Here is a 25,746-nt window from a genome sequence, read left to right on the forward strand (position 1 = left end):
GTATATTTAATTAAGGCTAATTAGTCTACAACAGGTAATTAGCACCGAGACAACAGGAATATACAGATGATATTATATAGAGTCTATGTCAACAAATCACGTGACAATTATTTTAACATTGTATCATTGTCATTTGTATAAAATGCAAGTTTCTGCATAAAATAGGTCATTTTTATCACCTATTTTGACCCTCGTAATATCTGTTACGTATGTTTTTTTTTAAATATTCTCTAACTTCATGTCAACCCTTTATTCTACGTGTACATGTCATCTTTCGTTACCCTTGCTTGCTCAATGTACATTCACTAGTGGTACATGCATTTGAATAACAAGTGTATTTACCGTAACATTATTTTAAAAATGATAAAGTAAAAATTAGATATGAACAATAAAATAAAACGATATCACATTTTTCTTTAGTAGTTTAAGTATACATTGTAAGACCTCAATCATACAGTCATCCAATTTGTCTTTTTATTATAAGTAAATACCACAACATCTCAGAATTCTCAATCTTTTAAAAACATATTTTACTTCGTAAAAATGTAATAATAACATTAAGTTCTTTGCACTAAAATAGTATTAGAGATTAATACTAAATGTTGGTCATGATCTTTTTTGGTAAAACGGATCGAGCCCGCCTTACAAAATAGCAATGTCTCTTAGAATTCTCCAAGATTTCTCCAAAATTCTCTACTCAAGGTTATGCACAACATATTACCTTACAGTTTATCTTACCCATTGATATTTTTTTCAAGATAATCTCAATTTAATGCCATCAGGCAATCTTCTACAAAAACAGCATACATTACCAGGGATTTTGAATAGGTTTCAAATGTTGAAAATCCTTGACTTACAGTGTATTCAAAGAAAGATGTACATGCAGAAAAATACCCAACATATAGTTTTAACTGGTATTTTCTCTGATTTGTTTCAGCATCATAAGTATAATAAATTTTGCACACAGGTCGTTCAAATATTGGAGCTCTTCAATTACACAGAATATAAGAACACAAAATTACGTCCTTATTGTGATAAAAGTTTTTAAAATCCGGGTAAAATATGGGTTTTATTTTCTCAATTTACATGTAACTATTAAAAATTATATAAAATGAAACTCTTCTTTCTGAAGTTGTATATCAGATTATTTCGCAAAATATCTACTTTGCGACATGATAAACAAAATTTTAAAAAATGTTTATATCTATATGAAAATAAAGAATGACAATGCTCTATAACATTTTATATACATGAATATACTTTACATATAACAGTTTAACATGGACACATTCGGATCATTTAAACATTCTAATGCATATTCATGAGTTTGGAAGCATTAAAAGACATTGTTTTCTTTCAGCGAACTTCTAACAACAATATTTCCAAATCGCTCAGAAACATTAAAATTTGGCGTATCATTGTTTTGGGTAATGATACAGATCACGTGGTACACTGGCGTTCTAGTAGTCGTTCCCGTACGGGTCTTCGTCATCGGAAGTAGGTAAACTCTTTCCGGTCTGATTGTACGTGACATATTGAACAGGACATTGGTCATTCATAATCAGGGACTGAAGGGGAAAATATCATATAGATAATAAATTATATATGGAGATCTAAGATTTATATATAATATAATATCTCTTTTTTGTTTTAGCCAAGGGAAGTGTATTGAATATTTTTCTTACATGTTTCAAAAATTCATACTACCATAAAAATAAGTATAACTATGGTCAAAACAAAGTAAGTTTTCATTATCTGCTTATTTATATAGATAGGAACTGATTTATGATTCAGTAATAACAATCGTATTTTTCCTGCTTTAGTCGAACAAAAGAGACATCCTTTTTTCTTCCAATGTTACAAAATGTTAGCTACAATGGAATTAAGATCTTTACAACATATCCCTAAATTCTATAAAATGTTGAACCTAGACATATTGAAGGCAAGAGAATGAAAAAAAAAACCTCGTAAACAGAACAAAATGATTCATGAATAAAAAGATTGATTTTGAGAAAAAATAAATATTTTACCATTTTCTCTTCTCGTCCAGGAGGACTCCTTATCCAGTATAGAAGAGGTGAGTACATCAAGTTAATTATTGCTATAATCCACAACATCCTACAGGTAAACAAATACATCACTACCTGATATTCGTATACATGATAGTGTATCAAGATTTTTTTAAAAATATCAGTTGAATGTTATGTACGATTAATATGCTCTTTATTTCTCTTGATTGGCCCGATTTAGCCCTTTATATTCTTTAATTTGTTCCCTTGGTTCCAAAACATCCTTCTATTTACAGCTTTAAAAAAAGTTTAAATTTTTACCAGTTGAATCCTATTTCTTTCACCAAGGTTCCACTAATTGCAGGACCTAAAATTAAAAATTACTCAGTAAATATTCTACAATATTCAGTAGTTGCTTTACATAAAAAGAAACTAAAATGTGTAAATTCATACATTAATCATGAAAAATTATATAATTATATATAAAGTATGTCTTTTTCTTACCAAAGGCAAATCCTAAGCAAAAGGCGACGTCTGCAATAGCATACACACTACCATACACAGACACATGACGTAGATCTACCAGATACCCCATGTGTGGCATCATGGAGGAATCTACCATACCTGCGTAAATATAGGTAATCAGATAAAATATGTTTAAAAAAGGACCGCATATTACAAAAGAACTTAGACAAAGTCTAAATTTTCACATAGTTCTAAATCTCACCAACTTCATAATTTTGTGAGATCCCACTTTCATAAAATTACATAATTGAATTGTTCTTATCAATATTAAAATCACAATTAAATTCTCATAAAAATAAGATGAATTGCAAAAGTAATTTCTGAATTTAATCGTCAATTCTTTTGTAAAACGCGAGCCTGGATCTTTAGAGGCATTTCAAAGCAGTTCAATATTAATGTCAGATCTCCTTCTCAAAATTACTATGCAAAAGACAGTTTAATTTGAATTTCATAAAGCTAAAAACTAAACCGCTATTCAACACCTGCTATTCTCCAAAAATGACTGAAAAAGATTGTCCTATTATATTGTGAAGTATTTCATCCTTTGCATATTTATTCTGTATTTTAAAATAAATCTCCAATAACTGACAGTGTTTATGAAACAAAGTATATAAATGCACAAAAAACTTAATGTTGAGAAGCAAATAACACGCACTTATGGCAAATACTAATGCATTTTTGAACATAAGTTATTACCGTCATGTGTACCAATATATAGAATTCCTCCGTAAGGTTACAAGGATCTTAAATGATAACATTATGTTCAAAGAAATTCTTAATGAACAAATTTGACTGTGTTCTTCTTACCTATTGCAAAACCAAGTCCAAAATTTGGTGCTATCAAATGATATATATTTCTTGAGAATGGAATCTGAAAATGAAAGAAGTAGATGTATAAATACGATTCATTCAAGAATTATCGACAGATAATTAGGATATCTATAGATAATTAAAATATCGATATATAAATAACCGGAAACACTTACGGCTATTAAGCATACACCTATGATAATCATTCCGATTAATGCACTGAGCCACCTGTAGAACAAAACTTTTTTTTAACTCAATAATCATTAGTTTGATAACACACTTATAGAAAAAATCTTTATAAAAATAAGCAGGGATTGATATTCTACAAAAGAGTATACGTAAATTAATAAAGGTCTTTATTAGAAAAAAAAAATCAAATCCACACGACTGAAAATAACTGTTGAAAGTAAACAAGATTTCATACCATGCAATAGAGTATGTGCAAGTTAAGAAATTCTTTATAAAACATCTTTATTTCCTGTTTCTACATAATATAAGGAGTGTTACTATTTATATAGGACGTACCTCCCCATCTTGTGGGCTAGTGGACCAAAAGTATTTGTTCCTATTAAGTATGATATACTGGCCGGTAAAAAGGCAGCACCTGAAACGAACGGAATTTATTGTAAAAAAAAATATCATTCCTCTGGAACAAACGTCTCTTACTTATTGATCATCCATAAATTATGCAACAAATTTTCATTTAAAGTAAGAAAATCAGTTTTGATTTTATTTTATGTTTTAAACTAGTAATATTCGTAATAATAAATTCTTATAATCAAATTTCATTTTTCAACAATGTACATATACATGTACGTAATAAAGACATGATTGAACCTTTGCAAGATAAAGCTTTCAAAAATTGTCTAAGAATTTTCGAAGTATAAAGAAACAATGATTTTTAAATTTTTGTTCATGCAGAGTTTGATGGATGCATGAGTTTAAAATGTCCCCATAGTATGGAATCCACTATCTGAGCCTAGTGAATACCCCTTATGAGTACTAAGTATTTGAGCCTAGTGAATGCCCCGTTGGTATGACTATTTGAGCCTAGTGAATGCCCCCTTATTATGACTATCTAAGCCTAGTGAATGCCCCCTTATTTGACTATATGAGCCTAGTGAATGCCCTGTTGGTATGACTATTTGAGCCTAGTGAATGCCCCCTTAGTATGACTATCTGAGCCTTGTGAATGCCCCCTAATGACTATCTGAGCTCAATGAATGCTTTATGATAAGAACGTCTTAATACCTTGCTGCCATTCTGGAGATCCCATGGTCTCAAACATCCATATCGGCAGGGAGGGTTCCATCATCGCAATACCCATGTTAGCAAATGTTATGGATCCTAAATTTATTTTTGAAAAAACATTTTTGAATAGATTAAACTGTGCTATGTATAGAATTTGATTCTCGTAAAAATGTTAAAACATTTTTTGTTTTAAATTGATACGTTCAAAACCAAGAGCCATTGAACAAAATATTTTTTTGTAATCTTCTTTGTTACCTACTACAAAAATTGTTAAAACTACTATACCCGCTGCTATAAGTATGTATGGATCCTTTAGAAGCTCTGATAACGGGGCTCCTAATTGGGACTCTGGCTTTACAGACGGCTGCAGCATAAACATCTGTAGTACTAGAAAACAGAAAGTGTTCAAGTTACTCCTTCACAAATTGAGATTTTCAATATTCTTTTATTAGGTTTTCGATATTTAAGGTTAGTTTACTTACTGCCATCAAGTAGGGCAAGTGAAGATAGAATGAGAAAAGGTGCTTCTTTTCCAGCAAATTCATACATTATACCTCCAAATGGTGGCCCAACTGTAAAGTAACAATAAAAACTAAAATGAAGAATAAAAATTCAAAATTTTTCTTATCGTGGTACTGATTTAAAAAAAAGTTCAAAGCATTAAGAACTGCAACATATGCTAAAGAAGATATGGAATCAGAACAATCTGTACGTATGTTTTCAAAAATCAATCTGACATGCTATAGTTGAAATTCTGCAGTAAAAATACGGATCATTCATACAGTTCATAACTTCCCTCAGATCAGATGAATTACACCCGAAACTTCAAAACACCAGCTATTTTTATGCTAAGATTATCTACAGCCTGAACATACAAAATTCTTTTTTTATGGTAAACTAACCTTACACTCTAATGGTCACACACAACTTACTTCATATTCTCATTTCTCAGTGAATTGTTTGTTTACAATGCAATAAATCACCTGAATCTAAACCACAAAAAACATCGATTTTCACATCATTCGAACCACCCAATCAACACCAATTAAGTATTAACTTATAAAGTGCTACCATGGCTAGCTCCACCTAGACCACATAAGGCATAAACTATCCAAGTATATCAATGGGATAATCGACAAACAAAGTGCCACCCAAGCCATGAACTTATCAAGAACCCCCATGGCTAGACCACCTAAAATAGAAACTTAACAAGTGTCCCTGTGGCCACCCCAGCTATGAACTTACCAAATACCCCATTGATTAGACCATGAACTTACCAAGTACCCCCATAGCTAGACCACCTAAGGCCAGACCCATAGCATTTCCTCTCTCCTTGTCATCTGGGTAAGTCATTGCCAACATCCCCATTCCTAAAAATAGCGTACAAGACAAAATGTTAAAAGATCGTGTGTGTGTGTGTGTGTGGCTAAAAAAAGGTATCTGTACTAAGACATTAGTATAAAAAAAAAAATCAGAATCTCGTTTGCATGCACAGTGTATCGTATTTACAATTAATATAAATGTATCATGAGTTGATTTAATATGATCATTTAGCACAGTAATGATTACTTTCAGATTTACCTGCGACACTTGAGCAGGAAGAACCAATTCCTTGGACTGCTCTGGCAAAAACAAGGACCCAGTAGTTTTCCCCAAAAGCAAATACTAAAAATAACACATATAGAGGTGAATATCCAAAAACATGTATCAAACATGTATTTCTCCAAAACTGTAAAACTGCCGAGGAAAAAAAAATCCTTTTGTTATATATTTTTGTTATAAATCTTAATAACCGTTTTGCAGAATCCTGCTAACAAACTGAGAGAAGAGGGACTTTCTCGGTTTGTATGACTATGCCTGATATATATATATATATATATATATATATATATATATATATATATATATATATATATATATATATATATATATATATATTACTCTTGTAAGTCAGAGTTATTGTGAAAGAAATGGGCCTCTTCTAGATTGGTTGTTTCTAAATCTCGCTATGCCATTCACAAAGTTCCAAACTCTTTTGTAGTGTATTTATAGAGACTATTTTACTTACTGACTGTAGACACAAACATAACCACGAATCCAGTAAACATTGGAATCGTGTATCCAACCCTGAAAGTGAAACACAGGGACTGTTAAAGTTGGGATCTTTTACAATTAAAAAAGACCTAAAAATGGTAAAAGATGGAGTAGTGTAACTATTTAAAAGTAAAATACATAGAATGGACGGTACGCAATAGAATCGTATATAGAGTGAAGAGAAACTGTATGCTTTGGAATCTTATAAATTAAATGTAAAGATAATGTATAACAATCATGCTCAAAAGTCCAATCAAACATTACAAAATGTGAGCATAGCCAGCGCGGATCTCTAAAAACAGCAGAGGTGGGATTAGGAGCCATGGAGAATTAAGCATCCCCTATCAACCGGTCACACCTGCCGTGTGCTCCCTGTCATTATCGGGCAAACGAAAAAATGTCCGTAGACAAATGTGAAAATAATGACCTGAAAATTTGTTTAGAAAGACTTTAGTCAACATTCGACTAAAGACAGATTGTATTTGCAAACAAGGTCATTGTATCGCCCATATATAGCATTAGTTGAATCTTATAAATATATTTGAGAAAAAATGTAAATGTAAATGTGGAATCTAACAAATATAACTAAAAAAATAAATATGGGGAAAATGTGAATCCAATCCTAGATACAAAATATACAGTCTTTAGGCCTCGTCATTATTATGTACCCCATCCTTAGAATTAAATGAGAGGTTTTTAAAAAATACATAACGTTTAAAATAATAACGAACTATACGTTTGGTTGGGTTGGAAAAGGAATCAAGAGATTTACAAAGGGATGTACAGGAACATAATCATTTTAAGTGTAGCAGGGTTGCAATATTTAAATCGCATGTTCAACCTTAGAAAGACAAATTTTTATAGCAATTCATTTTCACTTTTAGTTGTAAAGATTACAACAAGCTGCTTACAAGCATTTGTTTCAAAAACTGCAAGGTACCAATTCTTATTGAAGTGTTATATCTTTTTTTCAATTTTAAAATAATATTGTGGTAGATAGAATTCTTAGTTGAGGTCAGTACTAAAATTAGTGTACGTGGACAATAACGTGAAAGAAGCACAATTTATCAATAACTGCATGCTGTAAGTAGTACTCTGCTCCCTTTTGTCGTTTGTTTTAATAGTAAAGTGCTTTGATATTGAGTACTTAAAGTTTTTCCTTTAAAAGTTGTGCCCCCAAGAATGTTTAAATTAGAAGGACGTCGGACAAATCGTCATCACAAATTTAAAGTGCAATTAAACGAGAAACCTGCAGGAAGTCGATGTAATTTACTGAGGAACTTGGTCTCTATTGAAACGGTTTTACTCAATAAAGTGACTTGATTACAAAATTAATCCGCGCTTTGATAGAACTACTTTCAATAACTTATGAAATCGACTTTTACTAAAAGACATTTTATGTACTGATGGCTAAAATTTCAAAGCACCTAGTTATGATCAGTCAAACAATTATTTCTACACCATTAAGGCACCGACGCAGTTCTTATTGGGAGGAATAAAAAATATCGATAGCGTAAAATCACGGGGATTGATTAAACGTATACCAGTGATTAAAAGAGATCGCAAAATGGTGATCTGATATAATGATGGGCAGTACACATTGAAACCGAAAAGTAAATGTTTCTAAACAGTATCGATTGCCTTGCACTAATTGCAGGAAAAGTTAATATCGCATCAGTTACAATTATTGACATACCTTCCGATATTGCAGTCCCCAACTTCAAAGACATTCCTACCACAAATAATGTTAGTTGGAGATGAACAATTTGAATTAAAATGTCAATTTGATATAGTTCTTTTCTAGCAATGGCTTTTTATTACCAAATGTCCTTCAATTCCTATTTTAATAATTTTCTGACCAGAAAACAAAGCATACACCCTTTGAAGGTTGTGTTACGCTACATACATGTATATGATGTGGGAGTTTCCACCTCATGGGTTATATTCCCATATTGGCAAAAATGAAAAGAACGGATTAAAAATAATATAGTTCTATAATAAATTGATAGGGATTGGAATACTCTCTCTCATTACCTATTTGTAAGATGTCCCACAAAAGGATTGGCGATTAGTTGTACTAGGGCCTTAGATGCAAACATCAGACCAACTTCTACATTCTCGTTGGCTAATTCTGCATGTCGTCGAGTCTCGATTGGAATCTCATCAACATCTCGAATTGTTTCGTTCACAGTTATGTTAATGCAGTCAATGTTGTTCGGACTCTCTGCATAGCTAAATCTTTTGTTGTAGGTACTGACGAATCTTTGGATATTTGATTGAAACGTTACATTCAAGGGAACACACGTGGTAACTAGGGCAGTTTTGTTCACAGTTTTATTCACATATTCGTATGGACTCTCCAGTTTCCGCAAGAAATTTGGTATAATGGGCACTAAGATATACAGAATGATGATTAAGACATTTAGGGTGAGAGATAATAGGTATTTGGTATAATGAGAACTGAAATTAAATAATAATTACAAATATATTGGGGTTTTTTAATAGAGAGATATAATATCATAAAGCGTTTTCAGGGTAAAAAAAAATTGTCTTTTGCCATAAGGTCCATCAGATGGAATGGCTACCAAAGTTACTTTCTCTGCATTACCTCTCATCAGAAGGCATATTGTGTTAAAAAACGTCTTGTGTTTTTGTTGACATTTCTAATTTGTTAACAACTTTTTAAATAGGCATAAAAGTATAAAATAAACAGTTACAATTGTTGTCAAATTAATATCATTAGACCACAGCTAGGAGTAATCCGTATCAATCCAGCTAACAATCGAATGTCATTTGTAGAAAGCAGTGTTTGCACTGCAGGCTTTTTATTGATTGGTTGATTGATATGATATTGATTATTTGATAGATTGATGACTGTTTGATACTGACCGACAACAGAGAGTAGCATGTTGTCGAGGAAGAGTGCGATGAAGACGATGACAAGGACGAGGTAGCGAGACTGGCGACATCTGTTGATGCATCCCGACACCTTACTAAGGGAGACTACCTCCTTCACTGTCATGCTCTCACGTCCAAACCTGTAAATATGTAAAAAGTAAGGATCATTTTGATAAAATTATGACCAATAAGGGTCCAACAGGTAACCAAGGGTCCTAATAATAAAATATAATTTTTAATAGGTAATGAAAAAGGTGAAGATAACTAAACAGTGATTAAACTTATAAATCCAGTAAACAATTACGAATCGTGAACAGGAGGAAACACGGACCCCTGGAAACCTGGGAGGTGGGATCAGGTGCTTAGGAAGAGTGCATTCTCTGTCGACCTGTCACACCCGCTGTAAGCCCTCTGCATTGATCAGGAAAACGCTGTTATCCGTAGTCAAAATTCGATTAAAACAATGGCTTAACAATTGGTATGAAACACGTCAGTAAAAATAGGTCTCAGTTAGGTTGTATATGCAAACAAAGTCATTATTGCGAAATGCAGACTCTAACCGAGATAGTTGAAGCCGCTGTAACATTAACTTATTTGTAAGTAGCCTTCTTCTGTTTAAAAAAATTAATCGTACTCAGAACAGGCTCTAGGGTATTGAATCAACTGGGAGACATAAATGCCATTTACGCGTGATTGTAGAAGTAGTACATAACAAAGGGAAAGTTGGTTCCGTTTGACACATAGTTTAGTTGTTAGTTAGCCATCTATAGTTAGCAGAACATCTACGTATGAAACAGATGTTGGAGACTCTTTCGAGTTCACTGGGATATATTCCGTTGACAACTGCATAAAAAAAACTACGAAGGTTGCCCTTTAAAATCGTAGACAAGTTACCTAGAGTTAAAAATAATCAACGCTGCGTTCTAAGACTTTCAGTAGTACGTTATTCATCGGACAACACTCGTTAATTGAAAAAAAACGTCGTCTAATTATCGAAATGTTACATTGAAAGGCATGTCGAGTTTCTTCTTTTCATGTAGTAGTTTTTAACAAAAGTTAAATGTATGAACAGTTAATGAAGGAGCACAATTAATTCCATCGTAATTCTAACAGATTGTTCCTTAAGACTACATAGATATTGTCAATAAAGAACTTCGGCATCTTTTTAATATCAACTTCACAATATTCATATGTAAAATCATAACAAAGCAAAGGCCTTGACGATAAAATACAAAATTGTGAATATGAAATAAATCGTCCTAGTAAAAGAATTTAAATCTTTATCATGTAATAAGGAATGGGCCATAGTAAGCATTTTCTTTAAAATATATAATAAGGCAAACTGTCTAATAATAGGAATAGTGCGATGTTGAAACTTCAATAATACAACTATGATATGAGATTTTATAAAACAACAACTTTTAAGAATAATACTAAAAGACACATGCTACAAGAAAATAATTGGATGCATGAACTGGTATACATGTGATCTTATGAATTTTTTTTTAGTTATTTCAAGACTCATTGTATATAATCCTTATTCGTTAAATGTATGGACGTGTCTAACTGTAACTTCTGCTGTTTATCGTTTTGACGATCAATAGTTAAAAAAAACTTGAAGATACTGTAACCGATATAACCCTGACGAGATAAATATAATAAGAGATTAATTCATTGTGATTTCTAACCCAAACTGTAAATTTCTAAATTCATTGTGATTTCTAACCCGAGCTGTAAAATTCTTATCATTTGCACGAAGTGGGGATCAAATGGTAGGTTGTTTTGTTTAACGTCCCTTTCGAGAATTTTTTTTACTCATATTGAGACGCCACCACTTGCAGGTGGAGGGCTGCAAATTTTATACCTACACTCGGCACTCAGGACCAATGAGCAGTGAGGGATCTTTTTCGTGCCAGCACCTTCATGTACTGCGACACGGACCTCGGTTTATACGTTTCATCCAAAGGACTGGTCTCCACGTCCCGCAGTGGGATTTGAACCCGCGACGCAAGGATCAACTCCTTACTCCGCAACTCTAGAGCAAACGCTCTAATCACTGCGCCATGCAGGCGATCCGGACCAAATGGACATAAACTGCTCTAAAACTGGAGCGGATCTAAAGTCAACATTGAACTATACTAATATTCCATATTATTCGGAGATTGATAATTCAATACTCTTTCATTTTTTGTTTCCAAAAAGATAAAAATATACTCTTGTGGAAATCTTGTCTGAAATTCTTTTTTGTATAAGGAAAATTTTAGATAAGTTTTGCAATACAAGGTGATATTTTTCCTCAACGTAAACATTTCAACGTCTCATGGTTTCCCTAATGAATTTCATGATTAGTTATTACGTTGTGCCAAAGTAACAAAGTTTGACAAAGCTGTTATTTAAGACAAAACTTCAAATATTTATTAAAAAAGTCAATATGTAACATAAAAGCTAAGGTATAAGCCTTCCATCTTGTTACATCATTCTTAAATATCAACGTCATTAATTAACACTTAAAACATATGACGCACTTTCCCTTTGCTGTACTTTAAAACATGTAACTTGCTCTTTCATCAAGATAATTGCAACAGCGTAAAGAAAAAATACCATGAGGTTTATCATGCAGATGACGTACCTAGAACTGGACCAATTTTGTAAACGATAACATATTGCTCTAAAATCAATTATAACAATGAAAATAAAAAAAATAAACTGCAGAATTAAGTTATTATTCTTGCTACGAGTATGATATAAAATGGATTTCAGAACCCTTGATGATATATTTTGAAAACGAATTTTAGAGCTGGCAGTCCGACTGGTGAATTTATGCAGGGAGATGAATTTAAAATTCCCTGATTTAAAAAAAATTACAAGTTTTATGACCTCTTAATAATTAACTTTATCTTTTAATTAACCTATCTTTACTCATCTTTATCTTGCTTCCTAGAATTTAACAAACATACTATCTACCTCCACATTAGTATACTAGTATTTTAAATGCATCACGAAATTTGATACATAAGATAATTGTGAATAAATTTGTTAATATGACAATTTAAATTCACTCAATATTATTGTAAATGTCTGTTTTAGGGGATAAAACTGGTATAAAACTACATATTCTTACCTATGTAAATATAAATATCAATTTCTATGTCTTTCTATGTCTGTTGACGTAGTCACACCGATACCATCAGCTCACTTTTAATAATTCCTCTCCTTCATTATTTCATAATTAAATCCTCGACATCAACAGAACTGGATATTGTACCAAGACGGGGCACAACCGTCGTTCGTCAAATGGACTAACCGGTGTTCCCTGAAATGTTTTCACGATTGGTTAACACTTACAGAGAAAATCAATTCATTTTTCAATTTTAAATATAGCAAATATTGAGGGATGCTTACAGCATTCATTAGTAGCTCAGATGACAGGTGGTAGAAAATGGACAATCCTAGTATATAATAATTCTCTTATCACAGAAGAGTGGATTTACAGATTTTAAAAAGTTGAAATAAGACAGTAATCTGTGCATTAGCCAGCAAATGCTGTTTTTAAAAGGCAACAACTAATTCTACCATTAATTTAAGACCTTTCATTGTAAACTGTAAAAAAAAAAAATCAAAACATACTAAACATTTGACAAGTGCTTGTATATTGTTAAAAATTTTAGTTCTAATTATTTTGCAAAGGCTATAAACTTCATTTTATCATGTATCAAAGATTTGATTTATATTTTTATGCAACCAGAAAGCAAAATTTTACAGAATGCAATTCCGTTTTAATATTAATTTTATATTTTTACTTTTTAATACAGGAAAGTCTGTTAGCTCCTTCATTAAATTCGTGGAAATATTGCACATTAGATTAACGACTTTTTAAAATACAACCTTTGAATATAATACTATTATAAGAATGTACATTTTATAAAGAATAATTGTAAATATATTACATTTAAAACTTATTTAAAACATAACAACGGAAGAATTTAATTATGGAATTCTGAGGATTTTAAAACAGCTTTACGACATATGTTCTGAAATTGATGGACCATTTGTATACAAAAGTAACATATTGTACAAGGTTGATAAATTGCTTTGCAATTGAGAAATATTATACAAACCTTATGCATTTGATTAAAATACATTCTAGTAAAATTGGAATTCATTATTTATAGACATTTTTCGACATTAATATAAATTATCCTCGTGTTTTTCCACTTTTAATCAATAAATTACAGTTTGCTTTTTTGTTTGCCATTCAACATCAGATTACATTCTGTAAATGCTACTTATTGCATTACAGTTACTCAGTATGTAAACTTATTCTCTTGTCCGGTTTACATTTTGTCGTGTACTTTCTTTTTTGAATCAGCATATTACAAATTACTTTATATTTCTAAAATCATTTACATATTTCAAAAGGTTAAAATCTTGGATTGTGAGAACACAAAGCAAAACATTTCTACAGATCGACCCTGAACATCCCATCTTAACTTCTTATCTTCTCAGTTTCCTTTTGGTTTGTGTTTCAAGCCCTCATGAAAATATTTTTCATCATTATTCGGTAGAATAATTGCAACTGTTTTAAAATCTTCTAAATCATATCCAGGCTTTCTGAGGAAAGTTTGGGTATAATGTTATCCCAGTCTGTCTGTCCGTTTGTCACACTATCTTCTTCATCAAACTCATTTTACATTTTAAACAGTAGCCAATTCATCATTCTGAATGTGAATTGTGGTATCTTGTAGAAGTTGGAATACGACTTGTGGTGTCCTGAAGATGTGTAAAGAGGCTTTGAAAGCTACTACATAAAATGTGATGGGAGCTTTTTGAACATGGATTATCTAGGAAAACTTTTTTTTTCGGCCCTAATTGGCATAATAAAATGGAATAAAATAGAAAATTTCAAAACCTATTGCTCAATTTTAGGACAACACTAATCATATTCCAAAAGATGATTCGACTAATGCGACAAAAAAAAAAAAAAAAAAAAAAAAACACAAAACCAGATTATCGTAGAAAAACGTCGTTTTCCACACAAAATTTGGCTCAGGGCAAAAATGAACGTTGCGACAATTTATTGCACATCACAGAACACTGCCAATGGGACAGAGATCAGTTCTTTCTCAGACAGAATGGAGAGTTTGGGGCCTTTTTCTTACTTAAAACATTATTTTCTTTATTGTGAGAATCAACGCAAAACTTGTAGAAAACAGGTATTGTAAAAGTATTCTAAATTGATCGTATGTGGAGGCACACGATGACAAGTTCAGAGTGGACAGTCACAAGTAAGCTAGGGGTGTACATCATTTGAATCTGAATTCAACGACATTCAATATGATTGCTTCCTGAGACTTTGTCAGAATGGATCAAAAGTATCAGATGGATGTTAAAATGTCGCATTCAGCGATTGAGGGGCAACATGAAAACCAACTATCCTTCTGTCTTACATAATTCAGAAGTGAAACAAGAATTAGATAGATTACACGATCAGTACGTACTGGTCCCTCTGACAAAGCAGGTAACAACATTGTCTTTGTTTGTAAGGCTCGAGTATTTGAATTGTATTTTAGAGAAACTAGGATTTAACTTTGCAAGTGGAAATCCAACTTATACTCACAATTCTCGTTCTAAGGATAAAATTCTTCAAAACCATATGTCAGTTTTAAATATTTTTAATATTCCCAACAATCAAAATTAATTTGTATTACCATACCTATACTAGATTTCAAAACTCCATAAAATCCTTACGAAGATACATAGCAGGTTCCAGTAAATGTTCTAGCAAACCTCTGTCTGTACTCCTCACTAAGATATTAACAGTAGTGAAGGAGAAACTTCAAGAGTACCGTACAAATTTTTAAAGTATATTCGAGAAGTGGTGTAAATCACGTGTGGATACTTAAAAACTCCAAGGAACTTTTAGAAAATTTGAAATCACAAATTTATCAAAATTAATAACATTAAAACGAACGACTTTTTGACGTCATCGACAGTTGCTTTTTCAATAAAAATGGAACTCGTAAATATACTTACCTTGTCAATGGTCATTTGCAAAATTATTTTGTTAAAAACATTTTGATTGTACACACAAGTACGTACGCCGAAGTTGATATTAAAAAGATGCTTGAGTTTCTAATTAACAGTGATCGGAGATCAGGAGAAGAAGAAAATTAACGCTTGCTGTGGCCTTCAACTCGACATTTAGATATATCGACGACGTATTATCAACTAACAATAGTTACTTCCGTTCATATGTCGACTCGATATATCCCGGTGAACTTCAAATAAAAGACACCATAGAGTCTGACACATCTGTTTCATATTTGGATATTTCACTAGAAAAAGACGTTAATGGCATCCTAACCACAAAACTTTATGATAAACGTGATGACTTCAACTTTTCTATCATCAACTTCCCTTACTTATGTAGCAATATACCCTTATCACCTGCATATGGGGTGTATGTCTCCCAGTTGATTCGATAAGCAAAAGCATGCTATATGCATGAACAATTTCTAAAACGAGGCAAGCTATTAATAAAAAAGTTGAAGAAACAAGGATATAAACAGTCTCGTTTGAAGTCATCATTTTGCAAATTCTATGGTCGATACAATGACATTATCACCAAATACAATCTATCACTAAGTAAAATGCTGACTTGACGTTTTTCATACTAATTGTTAGGCCAACATTTACACTCTGACATTTCTACGGGTTTTCCCTTTTACCCAATCATGACAAGGAGCACACGTCAGGTGTGACCAGTCGACAGGGGATGCTTACTCCTCCATGGCACCTGATCCCGCCTCTGATGTTTTTGGAGGTCCGTGTTTGTTTTGCTCCAGATTGGACTATGAGCTTGAATACGGTTCGTTATTTCCATATTTAATTCCTAGATGGTTAGTTAAACACGAATCGTAATTTGTCCATTATATTAAGATCTTTCTGCACATTTCTGTGCAGCATTTTGCCTAAAGAAATCAAGAAAACATAACTGTTCCAGAACATTTTCTTTAAAAAGAATAACTTGATTAGCATTTAGATACAGCAAACATTTACAGTTTTACATCTTTATGATTCAGTGCTTGATATTTTTGACAATAACTTTCAAAAAATGTTATGTGGACAGTGTAATTCGAGTAAGGAGTCAGGCATCAGCTATGCCTATATATAGGCATTCCATATATAGTGGTGTCCTGATGTAAGCTGCTTCAGTGAGTTTATTTTGATGATTTGCATTCCAGATGTTGTAAAACGTTTTACCTGGAGAGAGATATCGTATTACATTTGAATTCAATTTTTTACTATTTGCTGATACAGCCTCGATTTATTTTTATAAACTTTTGGAAATACTGATAGTATCAAACTTAGTTTAAAACTTATCGAATGTTTAATTTGAAAACAATCTAAGCCATGGCTTTATGTATTTAATAAGGCATATTTGACCACTTCTATGAAGGAGGACCCTTCTATTGTAGATCAGAAAATTTTCGTGATACCCCAATTTTACGATATAGTCATTTGGTATGTATAAGCGAGACAAAATTTTCACGAATTCTTTTTTTTTATATGGTAAAATGAAATTTTCACAAACATGTAGACGGCCTCACGTTGTTGCGCGAAAATAAAACTTTCGTGAATAAAAGGTGACTACAGAGTGAAATTTGATTCTGAATTCATGTACAGTTACAATTTTAATTCACCTGTAAGATAAATAAATGCTGTACATTAGCAAAAAACACTTCATCAGTAAAAAAAAAAAATGATTAAGAATATATAAATAAATATCATTTATATTGTCCTTTCATTTTCAGAATGTTAAAGAAAGTCCCTCAATTGCAAAACAATGAGCTATCATGAACAGCTCGTATATTTTGTGTTTATGCATTTTTATTGGTAATTTAATGGAACCTGCATGCACTTTACATGTACATTATAGAATAAGAAGAAAAAATTCTGTATCAAGAAAGTGTATAAGCTTTCTGAAAAACCCAAGTATCAATTATCAAATTTTATAATTGATAATGCAATTTTAGGAATAAAACTAGCACGTAAATTTCAAAATAAATTCTCTGAATCAGGGTTTCTATGGGGGAAATGAACTTATTTGAACTCTAGTTCAGATATGTTTCATTCGACTATGTTACAAATTGGCAATGTGTAATGTTATTTTTACCCGCATATTGGAACTGCCTTTTTCAGTTAATTGCTCAAACAATCAGTGTTGAAAAACATAATACGTAAAAAGAACTCCCCAGTAAACTCAGGGAGAGAGAATTGGTCCCTGTTTGGATGTACGACTTTATATTGTATTGAATTAATCTTTGGAAGTCAATATTTCTGCAGTCGGTTAAAGAGAAAAATAAACATTCATTAAATTGTTGTATAGATCTACGTTATATGGACAGTATCAAACGTGCTATGTTAAATGCCACTGTCTACTGGAATACCGACTTACACTCTGTGTTCGACCTATTTGGGGGGATTAGATGATGGTTTTGTATTATGCGACAGACAAAACCCTAATTGGTTTGTTGTAAAAAGAACAATTATAAACGGCAGATTTCGTGTTCGACAATAACCGATATGTTTATTTAGACGATTCATAAGAGCTCCAATAATCAATATCTGGCACTTTTAGGCCGCAGGCCCGCATATTTACCAAAAGTGTGGAGGTGTTTAGGCTAACAGAGTCATAGGGGTCGATTGTAGGATCCCAAAACTGAAGATTTATTATTTTAAATTTATATTTGTTTTACGACATAAAAGTGATGAAATTGATGATGATACCAGAAAAATTTAGAATGACTGCATCCCACAGAAGTGTAATGGAGTCTCTGAACATTTTCTTTTGGGTAAATGTCAGGTACTCTATGTTGAAAATGAAATAAATAGCTCAATGCTTTAATTTATATAGGGTATCTTTCTCAATGTCCCTAACACACTTTGTTTAGTGAATATAATTCTTAGAAAGAAAAAGTACTGTGGACATATACATACATATTTTCACATCTGTATTTAATATTATAGTATTAAATTTAATGAAAGGGAATCGACATACTTCTACAAGAATTATCATGTTGACTGTTTTTTTCCCCAGAAAGCTTATACATGTTATTGATAAAAAAAAAATTAGTTTTCTTCTTATTCCATAATGTACATGTAAAGTACATGTGCATGTAGGTTCCAATTAATTCTTTCACAACCAAATTTTATTTATTCATTTTTAACAGTAAGAGGTTGTATTTCAACTTTGGAATAAAGTGGAGGGGCAGTTCCCCCCCCCCCCAATACTACGTGCCTGGTCAATGGAAATCAGGATACGGATTCGGTTTTTAAAATTGTAAAGCTTTGAAATCTTATTTGTGAGGCTTAATTTTATCTATTCGAACATATATGTACATGTATAGAATACTGAATTCAAATTCATGGACTCAAAACATATCCTAGGAACTCGTGAGAAACTCTTAGAATAATGGTCTAATCGGCACTGTTTTTTCGCGTTCACTTGACATTTGATTGTAGATTGTCGCCTGATTAGTTGGGTGTGACGTGTAGGAGACAAACAGAAAATAAGAGAAATCTAACCATGCGTCTCATGTCCTTTACACAAAAGATTAATTATCTTGAATATTTCTTCATCCAGAAGAAGCCATGCTAAAAATAGTGAGAGTTTCTACAGATCTGGTTTTTGTCGTGAATCAAACGATTTTGAGAACCCCCTTTGTTCATGTGAAGCAATTACCAATACTAAGCACATCTGGGTGACAACAAATAGACGGAAATTAAATACGGCAAACAAATTGTTCGTTGATTCAGTGCGGGGCTGATGTTCTTGCTGTTTCCGGTCTGACCGATGCTGCCGTCTGCTGGTAAGGCCGGGACAAAATCTACACGCTTTGAATTCTCATTAAACATTTATGGAATTATTCTGAACCCAAATCTGACGTGGATACGAACCGTAGATTTTTACATAGAAATTTACATTTCAATGTATATAATCTAATTTGGCATAAATATGCATTTCCAATGCATGTATCTGGCAGTGGTATTATTTCGATCCAATCACGAATATTCAGATTCATTTGGTACTTTTCTTTTAAATTGATTTATATAAAATCAGATTTGATTAGTGACAAAAACATACAAATGAGTAATGTTTGAAAAAAATAGGGAAAGAAAAAAAACGAGCGTTGATGAGACGTTGTTGTCTTGCTTAGATTCGCCAATTTTCCTCGCCATTCACAATGGATTTATCAGCATCATACAGTACGGAACCCTCGCTTTAACAGCCTGTCCTACGCCATAAATTGGTCCGGATTACATTTAGAACTGACATAATTAACATTAATGTGGACAGATTCCGCCTCTCTGAAAAACCTGATGTATTTGTGCATTATAGGACTGACCGCACTCGAGCGTATTTGTCATGCATTGGAGTCGGAATTCCTGGTCTTGGAGGAACATTTATATTCATAGAAGTACAATTTACATAGCTTCAGTGTGCTTTATCTCTCTCGATATCTACTCTGTGTCGTCAGATTCCACAACAGATGACGAAGTTTGATTTAACACTTGGCTGTTTCTGTGGAGATATCGAGAACATTCCCAGCTCAGACTAGTAGTGGATCATAAGAGACCAAATAAAGGGGGAGGGGGTATATTTAGAAATCAAATAAAGGCACAACGGGATCAACAAAAACATCACAATCCAGACCACCCTATGGTCTCTTAACTTAATAGGCGTGGTCTCACGTCTTCAGACGTATCCCACACTTAAGTTAACTTTCAATGCAGATACTTTAGTCGATTTAGTAACAGAAAATTGGAAGGGGTTATTCTGATCCCACCACCCCCTCAAAGCCCTTTTGGATCTGTCTTTGATGTCACATCTGAGACACCCTGAATATAAACATTAAAAACAAAGAGGAATTACCCTTTAGAAATTATCATGTATGAATTAAAAAGCGAGTTTTTCTTGGACAATAATAAAAAGACGGCGGAATGATGTGCAAAATGGCCTACAGTTTTATACGGAGGAAAGGTTTGGATCTATATATAGATTCATTTATTAAAACGTAAAAATTATTGTACAATCGTAGGAACATAAATTCATTTCCGGCGATTAACAAAAATACAACCCCCACATACCGAGTACAGACAAGTTCAGTAGGTACATACACTCCATTACAAAATATATCAACAGGACAGGACATGGGTAGACGGAATATTGCAGCTTATCCGTACTGACGATTACCAAGAAACCGAAATGTCCCTTTCTTTATTCTAGACTAAGTGAATGGAGGCTTACAATAGAATTTTTAATTGAACATCAAACATGAATCCGAAGGTTGTCTATTAATGGGAACCTAAATTGTGGACATATTGCTCAATAATTAATTTCCTAAGAGTAATCCAGACAGTTTACAACAGTGTTCACGTCGAATAAATGTTGTCAGCCATCGATCTAATCCCCCTACTTCACGGAAAACTGCAAAACATTAATAAAGTGTGAATTAAGACTCAATATTACTCTATCAACACAAGACATACATTTTGATATTGTATTTCGCACTAATAAAGTGCTAAAAAGTCCATGCTGACCCTACCACGGATTGTGACGTCAGCAGAATTGGGTGTGTCTTTTTCTGTATGGTATCTTCTGACTGAACGGAAGTGCTTTCTGTCGCACCTAAGAGGTGGGCTGTTACCAATGGAAATAGACCCCCGTCAGTCGATCAAACGACATAGTTGTGAGGGTTGGGCAATTTTTTTTTTTAATTTGTATGGTTGCATTGACGTTATGACACTGAACTGTATCAAAAAAAAAAAAAAAAAAAAAAAAAAAAAAAAAAAAAAAACCAACTAATTTCCAATAAAATTTTATTATTCACAAGGCAGTTGAATTCGTTTTCACAGTTCAACGTGTCACTGTATAACGATTTACAACAGTTTATCGAAATTTCATTCTTCTAATTTGTCTTTGAACTTTTGTAATTATATCAGAACGTTTAAACGAAAAAAAAATGGCTATTACATGATTCTGCGAACAAAATAATCATCCTGTTCCTTTTAACTGTTCAAACGAAATGTTCCGTAACTTTTTGTATATTTCGATAGCGAAAATTACTTGGCAAACAAACTTAATCAAAGTAAATGCGGTTATGATTATTGCGCTATGTTTGTTTTCGTTACGTCCTTTGGAGAATTTTTCACTCATAGGACACCACCTATTGCCGGTGGAAGGTTGCAAAATTAGACTTGTACTCGGCACTTATGGCCATTGATCGTGAGCAGTGAGGGACATTTTTCGTGCCAACTTCTAATGCGAATTGGGATCTCGATGAATACGGTCTCATCCGAAGGACTGGTCCCTACTTCCCACAATGGAATCGAACCTTCCATATAAGGACCAGTTCCTTACTCCGCGACTTTAACTACAATTTAAGCGACCTGGTAATTGCAAAATTTAAAACCTCAGATTGTCATACTGGCGACCCAAGCATCTCTTCATACAAACATGTACAAGGACCAAAATATGCGTGAACATGATAAAAAAAGTTAATGAATGAAATTTATATCAGGTTCAATAAGACCAAAAAGCATGCTTGTTTGAAGCAAGTGAGGCCTATTCATCGTCAGGTGTCACGTGAGGTCATACGAAGTTCGCTGATGAATATTCCTAACATAATTGTTTACCAGCTGATGTCTCCAGATATTTGTCAAAATTAAAGAATATTTTCTCGTTAAAATAATGTTTACATGCATTAACGTTAACCATATTTTAAACTTTAAATATGCACAATTACGGCCCTTATTACTTAACGTATTTTATTTTCTTTTCTTAAGGTGTTATATTAGGATATTTCGGTTCGTAAAACATGCCATTGGCAAAATAATTACCGATTCTCTCCTCCCTATTCGGACATTTCTGCACTAGATTGGGACTGCATTTTTTTTATGAGATAAAAAACTCTATTTAAACTGAACTGTTTTAAAAGATAAACTTATCTCGACTTCGACCGAAAGAAACATGCGTGTCTTCCTAAATAGCTATGTGTTTTTTCTTTTTTATACTCAAATATCTAATAATAATGCTTTACAAGAACTGAAAAGGAATACTTTCAAAGTTTTGTTTTGAATTGAAACCGCCTATTCATTTTTTTTATTAAGAATGTTTATCAACATTTAATATTGTGGTGACATCTTTAAAATTCCAGTATGGGTCGATTCACTTTAAATCTGACTACAGGTAGTTGCACAATGTATTCATACCATGGAGGATTTAGAAAATCATTTCAGTTTTTACAAATATTATAACCTTTTCAAAAGTCTATCATGTGGAATCTTAACTTTTTTCTTTAATTTCACAAAACAATGAAAACAAAATATACAGATCTTGAACAAAGACTGCCTTAATCCGCGGGAAATGGGATTGTTCTTACTATACTTTTAATTAATGTTAATTCCAATTTTTTGATTAACATTTACTTATTCTGAGCCACTTTATTCTAATTCGAAAATACTAAATTAATTACATAAAAATGTCTATGGCTAAGTTTGAGTTTCATTTTTTAAAAAACTGAAGAGTCATACGTACATGTACGTACTGAAGAAAATGTAAAGAAATGGTTTGTATGCTCTATTACGTTAAAACTCTCTTATATTTACAAGTATCTTCGACTCAGCACACCACAAACAAAGATATGAATTCTAATAAGTGCCCAATGTCTATACAAGACTGACTTGTGCTCATCCCAAAATAGTCCATTTGACCACGCATGTGTTCGATTCGTCACAGTAAACTTTTTTTGGTAAACTTCCTGTTGATATAAAGACTGCCTTTAAATAATCTTTCTATTAAATACACTTTTTACACTTTACGTTAAAAATATTTATGACCATTGGCTTCTGAAAAAATGTACTTGTAACCCTGTAGATTTAAATTAAGAGTAAAACATGAAATTTGATTGTTAATAGTGGGGATCAAAGTTAAACACACTGATTTAAAATATTGATCTAAAGTCAGGACGTGAAAGTTATTATTGTATAGATAAAAAGAATTTGTTTCATTTCTCGTTCGTATTTTCAGAAGAAAAACAATTGTTCCAAGAAAATTTCTTCTTATAATGGAGGTAAAAATTTATTTTCATCAAAATAAATACCCGAACAGGATATTTATTTTGATCTGCCGGATTTAAAAAATGAATTGGTTGATGGTTGTGTACGAAACTCGTTAAAAAATACCTGCCACGAAGATAATAAAAATATTTTTAAAAAATTATAAATTGTCAACACTGCTGCAAAATTACTACAGTGTATATAGTATTGGACGTGCGGACGGGCAAGAATATTAAAGAAGTACGTGTAAATTAAATGCTACGCAGAGATGGAAAAGCAGGACAAGTGCTGTCAAACCATGTTGACGTATTTTACATTCATTTCCCAATTTCTCAGATAAACGTAAGGCTTTTTCTTTTGTGGAATATTTTAGGGTCATATCGAGTAATGACAGACGCAAATTCTTTGTCAAGAAAACAAGAAACATATTTACTATTCATAGTTAGCTTAGGGCGACCGACAGGCAGATGAAAAGGGGGAATTGCAAACACGGAACTCCGATCCCGATCCATCGATCCATTTTATAAGTACCATAGAATATTCCAATGTTATTTATAACGCAATAGTAATTGACGAATTGAAAGAAATTTCCATTTATAACAATACAGATTAATGGCAAGAGCATTTGGCGCTTTATGTAACTTTATGACAAGGTTTTTGGGGCCTTAATTGATCCATGTTTGCATTTACTTTTAATGTATTGATTCGCTTGTTTAAAATCTTTTCCGATGACTTCCCATAAAAGCACATCAATGTCCCATATTGTATAATTTATGAACAACTTTTATTAGCAGGGATAATATTCTTTTTCAAAAACAATATTTTTCTTTAAATTTGAATGAAAAATGAAACTTTAAAAACCCGTGTTTCTTTTCGATATATTTAGACATAATCAGCACGAGAGAATCAGTATCCGCTAATTATGTTCGATTTTTAAGAAATTTAAGATACATTTAAGATTTTTTTATGTTTGTTGAGTTTGATTGACTTTTTAACACCTATTAATTCAATTAATTAAATTGATTAATTGAATTAAATTCAATTAATTAGTGTGAATTACGTAGATCAAACTATACTTCATAATTTCTGTCAAAATATCACACATTGTCATTGGTGTTTTCGTGGTATTACAATCAATAGCGAAATATCCCTATAACAATTCCATACATGTACACTGAAGAAACATTTAAGAGGAAAATATGAATAAGTATCTCAAGAAAATATACCGGTTATGAGAAGAAAACCCAGAATCGTTTTTTAAGTTCTGCAGGCTGCAAATCAAATATTAGAACACGAATAAAAAGTACTCACCTTTTATCGTCCAATGTAAACTTTTTAATCCCTTTAGTTTAAAGCATGGCCGCAGTAATTTCTCCGTTTAAACTAATTGTTGCAATTTCGTTACCACAGAAGTTTTGACACGATAGTGAAAGCTCTTAGGCTTGCGTTACTATAGAACGCATACGGATATATTGGCATCGGAAGTAGTAAGTTATAGTCACGTGGTCGATTCCAAGATAGGGGATTACTAATAAAGGTTTCCCGTGGTCTTCTTGTAAGTTGTGTTTTTTAAACTCACTTATAAATGTATATATTTGCTACGTTTCATTTTATGTCGCTTCACGGAAAATAAAATTCCAATAATATTATCATTAAAAAAAACGATTTAGACCTACTCTTTGTCCATTCAGTAAAACGAGTCTGATACTAACGTCACAATGGAGAACCGATATTCCATTCAAAAAAATCTGTGTTTAATCGGCGGGAAGTCTATTAATGAATATGATGTTTGGCTAAGTTATTGACGGCTTCCATGAATAAGACTTCATAGCCCTGCTTTATACCCGATCTGGATGAGGTTGATACCATTTAGAACATGCATCTATGATCGATGAACTCTGAGCTATATTTTCGAGGTAACTAAGTCGAAATTCATTTTCTGAAATTGTGTATGCTTTGAATTGAAATTCTCTCTCTCTCTCTCTCTCTCTCTCTCTCTCTCTCTCTCTCTCTATACTGTAAAAGTGGAATTTATTGC

The 25,746-nt window shown here is 32.4% G+C and overlaps 1 protein-coding gene across 1 annotated transcript; it reads right to left on the minus strand.

Moving 5' to 3' along the window:
* On the minus strand, nucleotides 1–25,217 carry LOC133192282 (synaptic vesicular amine transporter-like). The gene is made up of 17 exons (XM_061328293.1): nucleotides 25,020–25,217; nucleotides 12,709–12,900; nucleotides 9,579–9,727; nucleotides 8,724–9,081; nucleotides 6,664–6,722; nucleotides 6,177–6,260; nucleotides 5,873–5,965; nucleotides 5,078–5,167; nucleotides 4,881–4,982; nucleotides 4,596–4,691; nucleotides 3,870–3,948; nucleotides 3,521–3,572; nucleotides 3,342–3,405; nucleotides 2,514–2,633; nucleotides 2,331–2,376; nucleotides 2,031–2,118; nucleotides 1–1,568 (listed from the first exon to the last, which is right to left on the minus strand). The coding sequence occupies exons 3-17, from the start codon at nucleotides 9,709–9,711 to the stop codon at nucleotides 1,461–1,463; spliced, it is 1,572 nt and encodes a 523-aa protein (XP_061184277.1). The 5' UTR covers nucleotides 9,712–9,727; nucleotides 12,709–12,900; nucleotides 25,020–25,217; the 3' UTR covers nucleotides 1–1,460.
* Nucleotides 25,218–25,746: the final 529 nt, after the last annotated feature.

This window comes from Saccostrea echinata, unplaced genomic scaffold (genome assembly GCF_033153115.1).
Source record: "Saccostrea echinata isolate AGI-Se365-2 ecotype Australia unplaced genomic scaffold, CSIRO_AGI_Sech_v1 ptg000025l, whole genome shotgun sequence".
Lineage (NCBI taxonomy): Eukaryota > Metazoa > Mollusca > Bivalvia > Ostreida > Ostreidae > Saccostrea > Saccostrea echinata.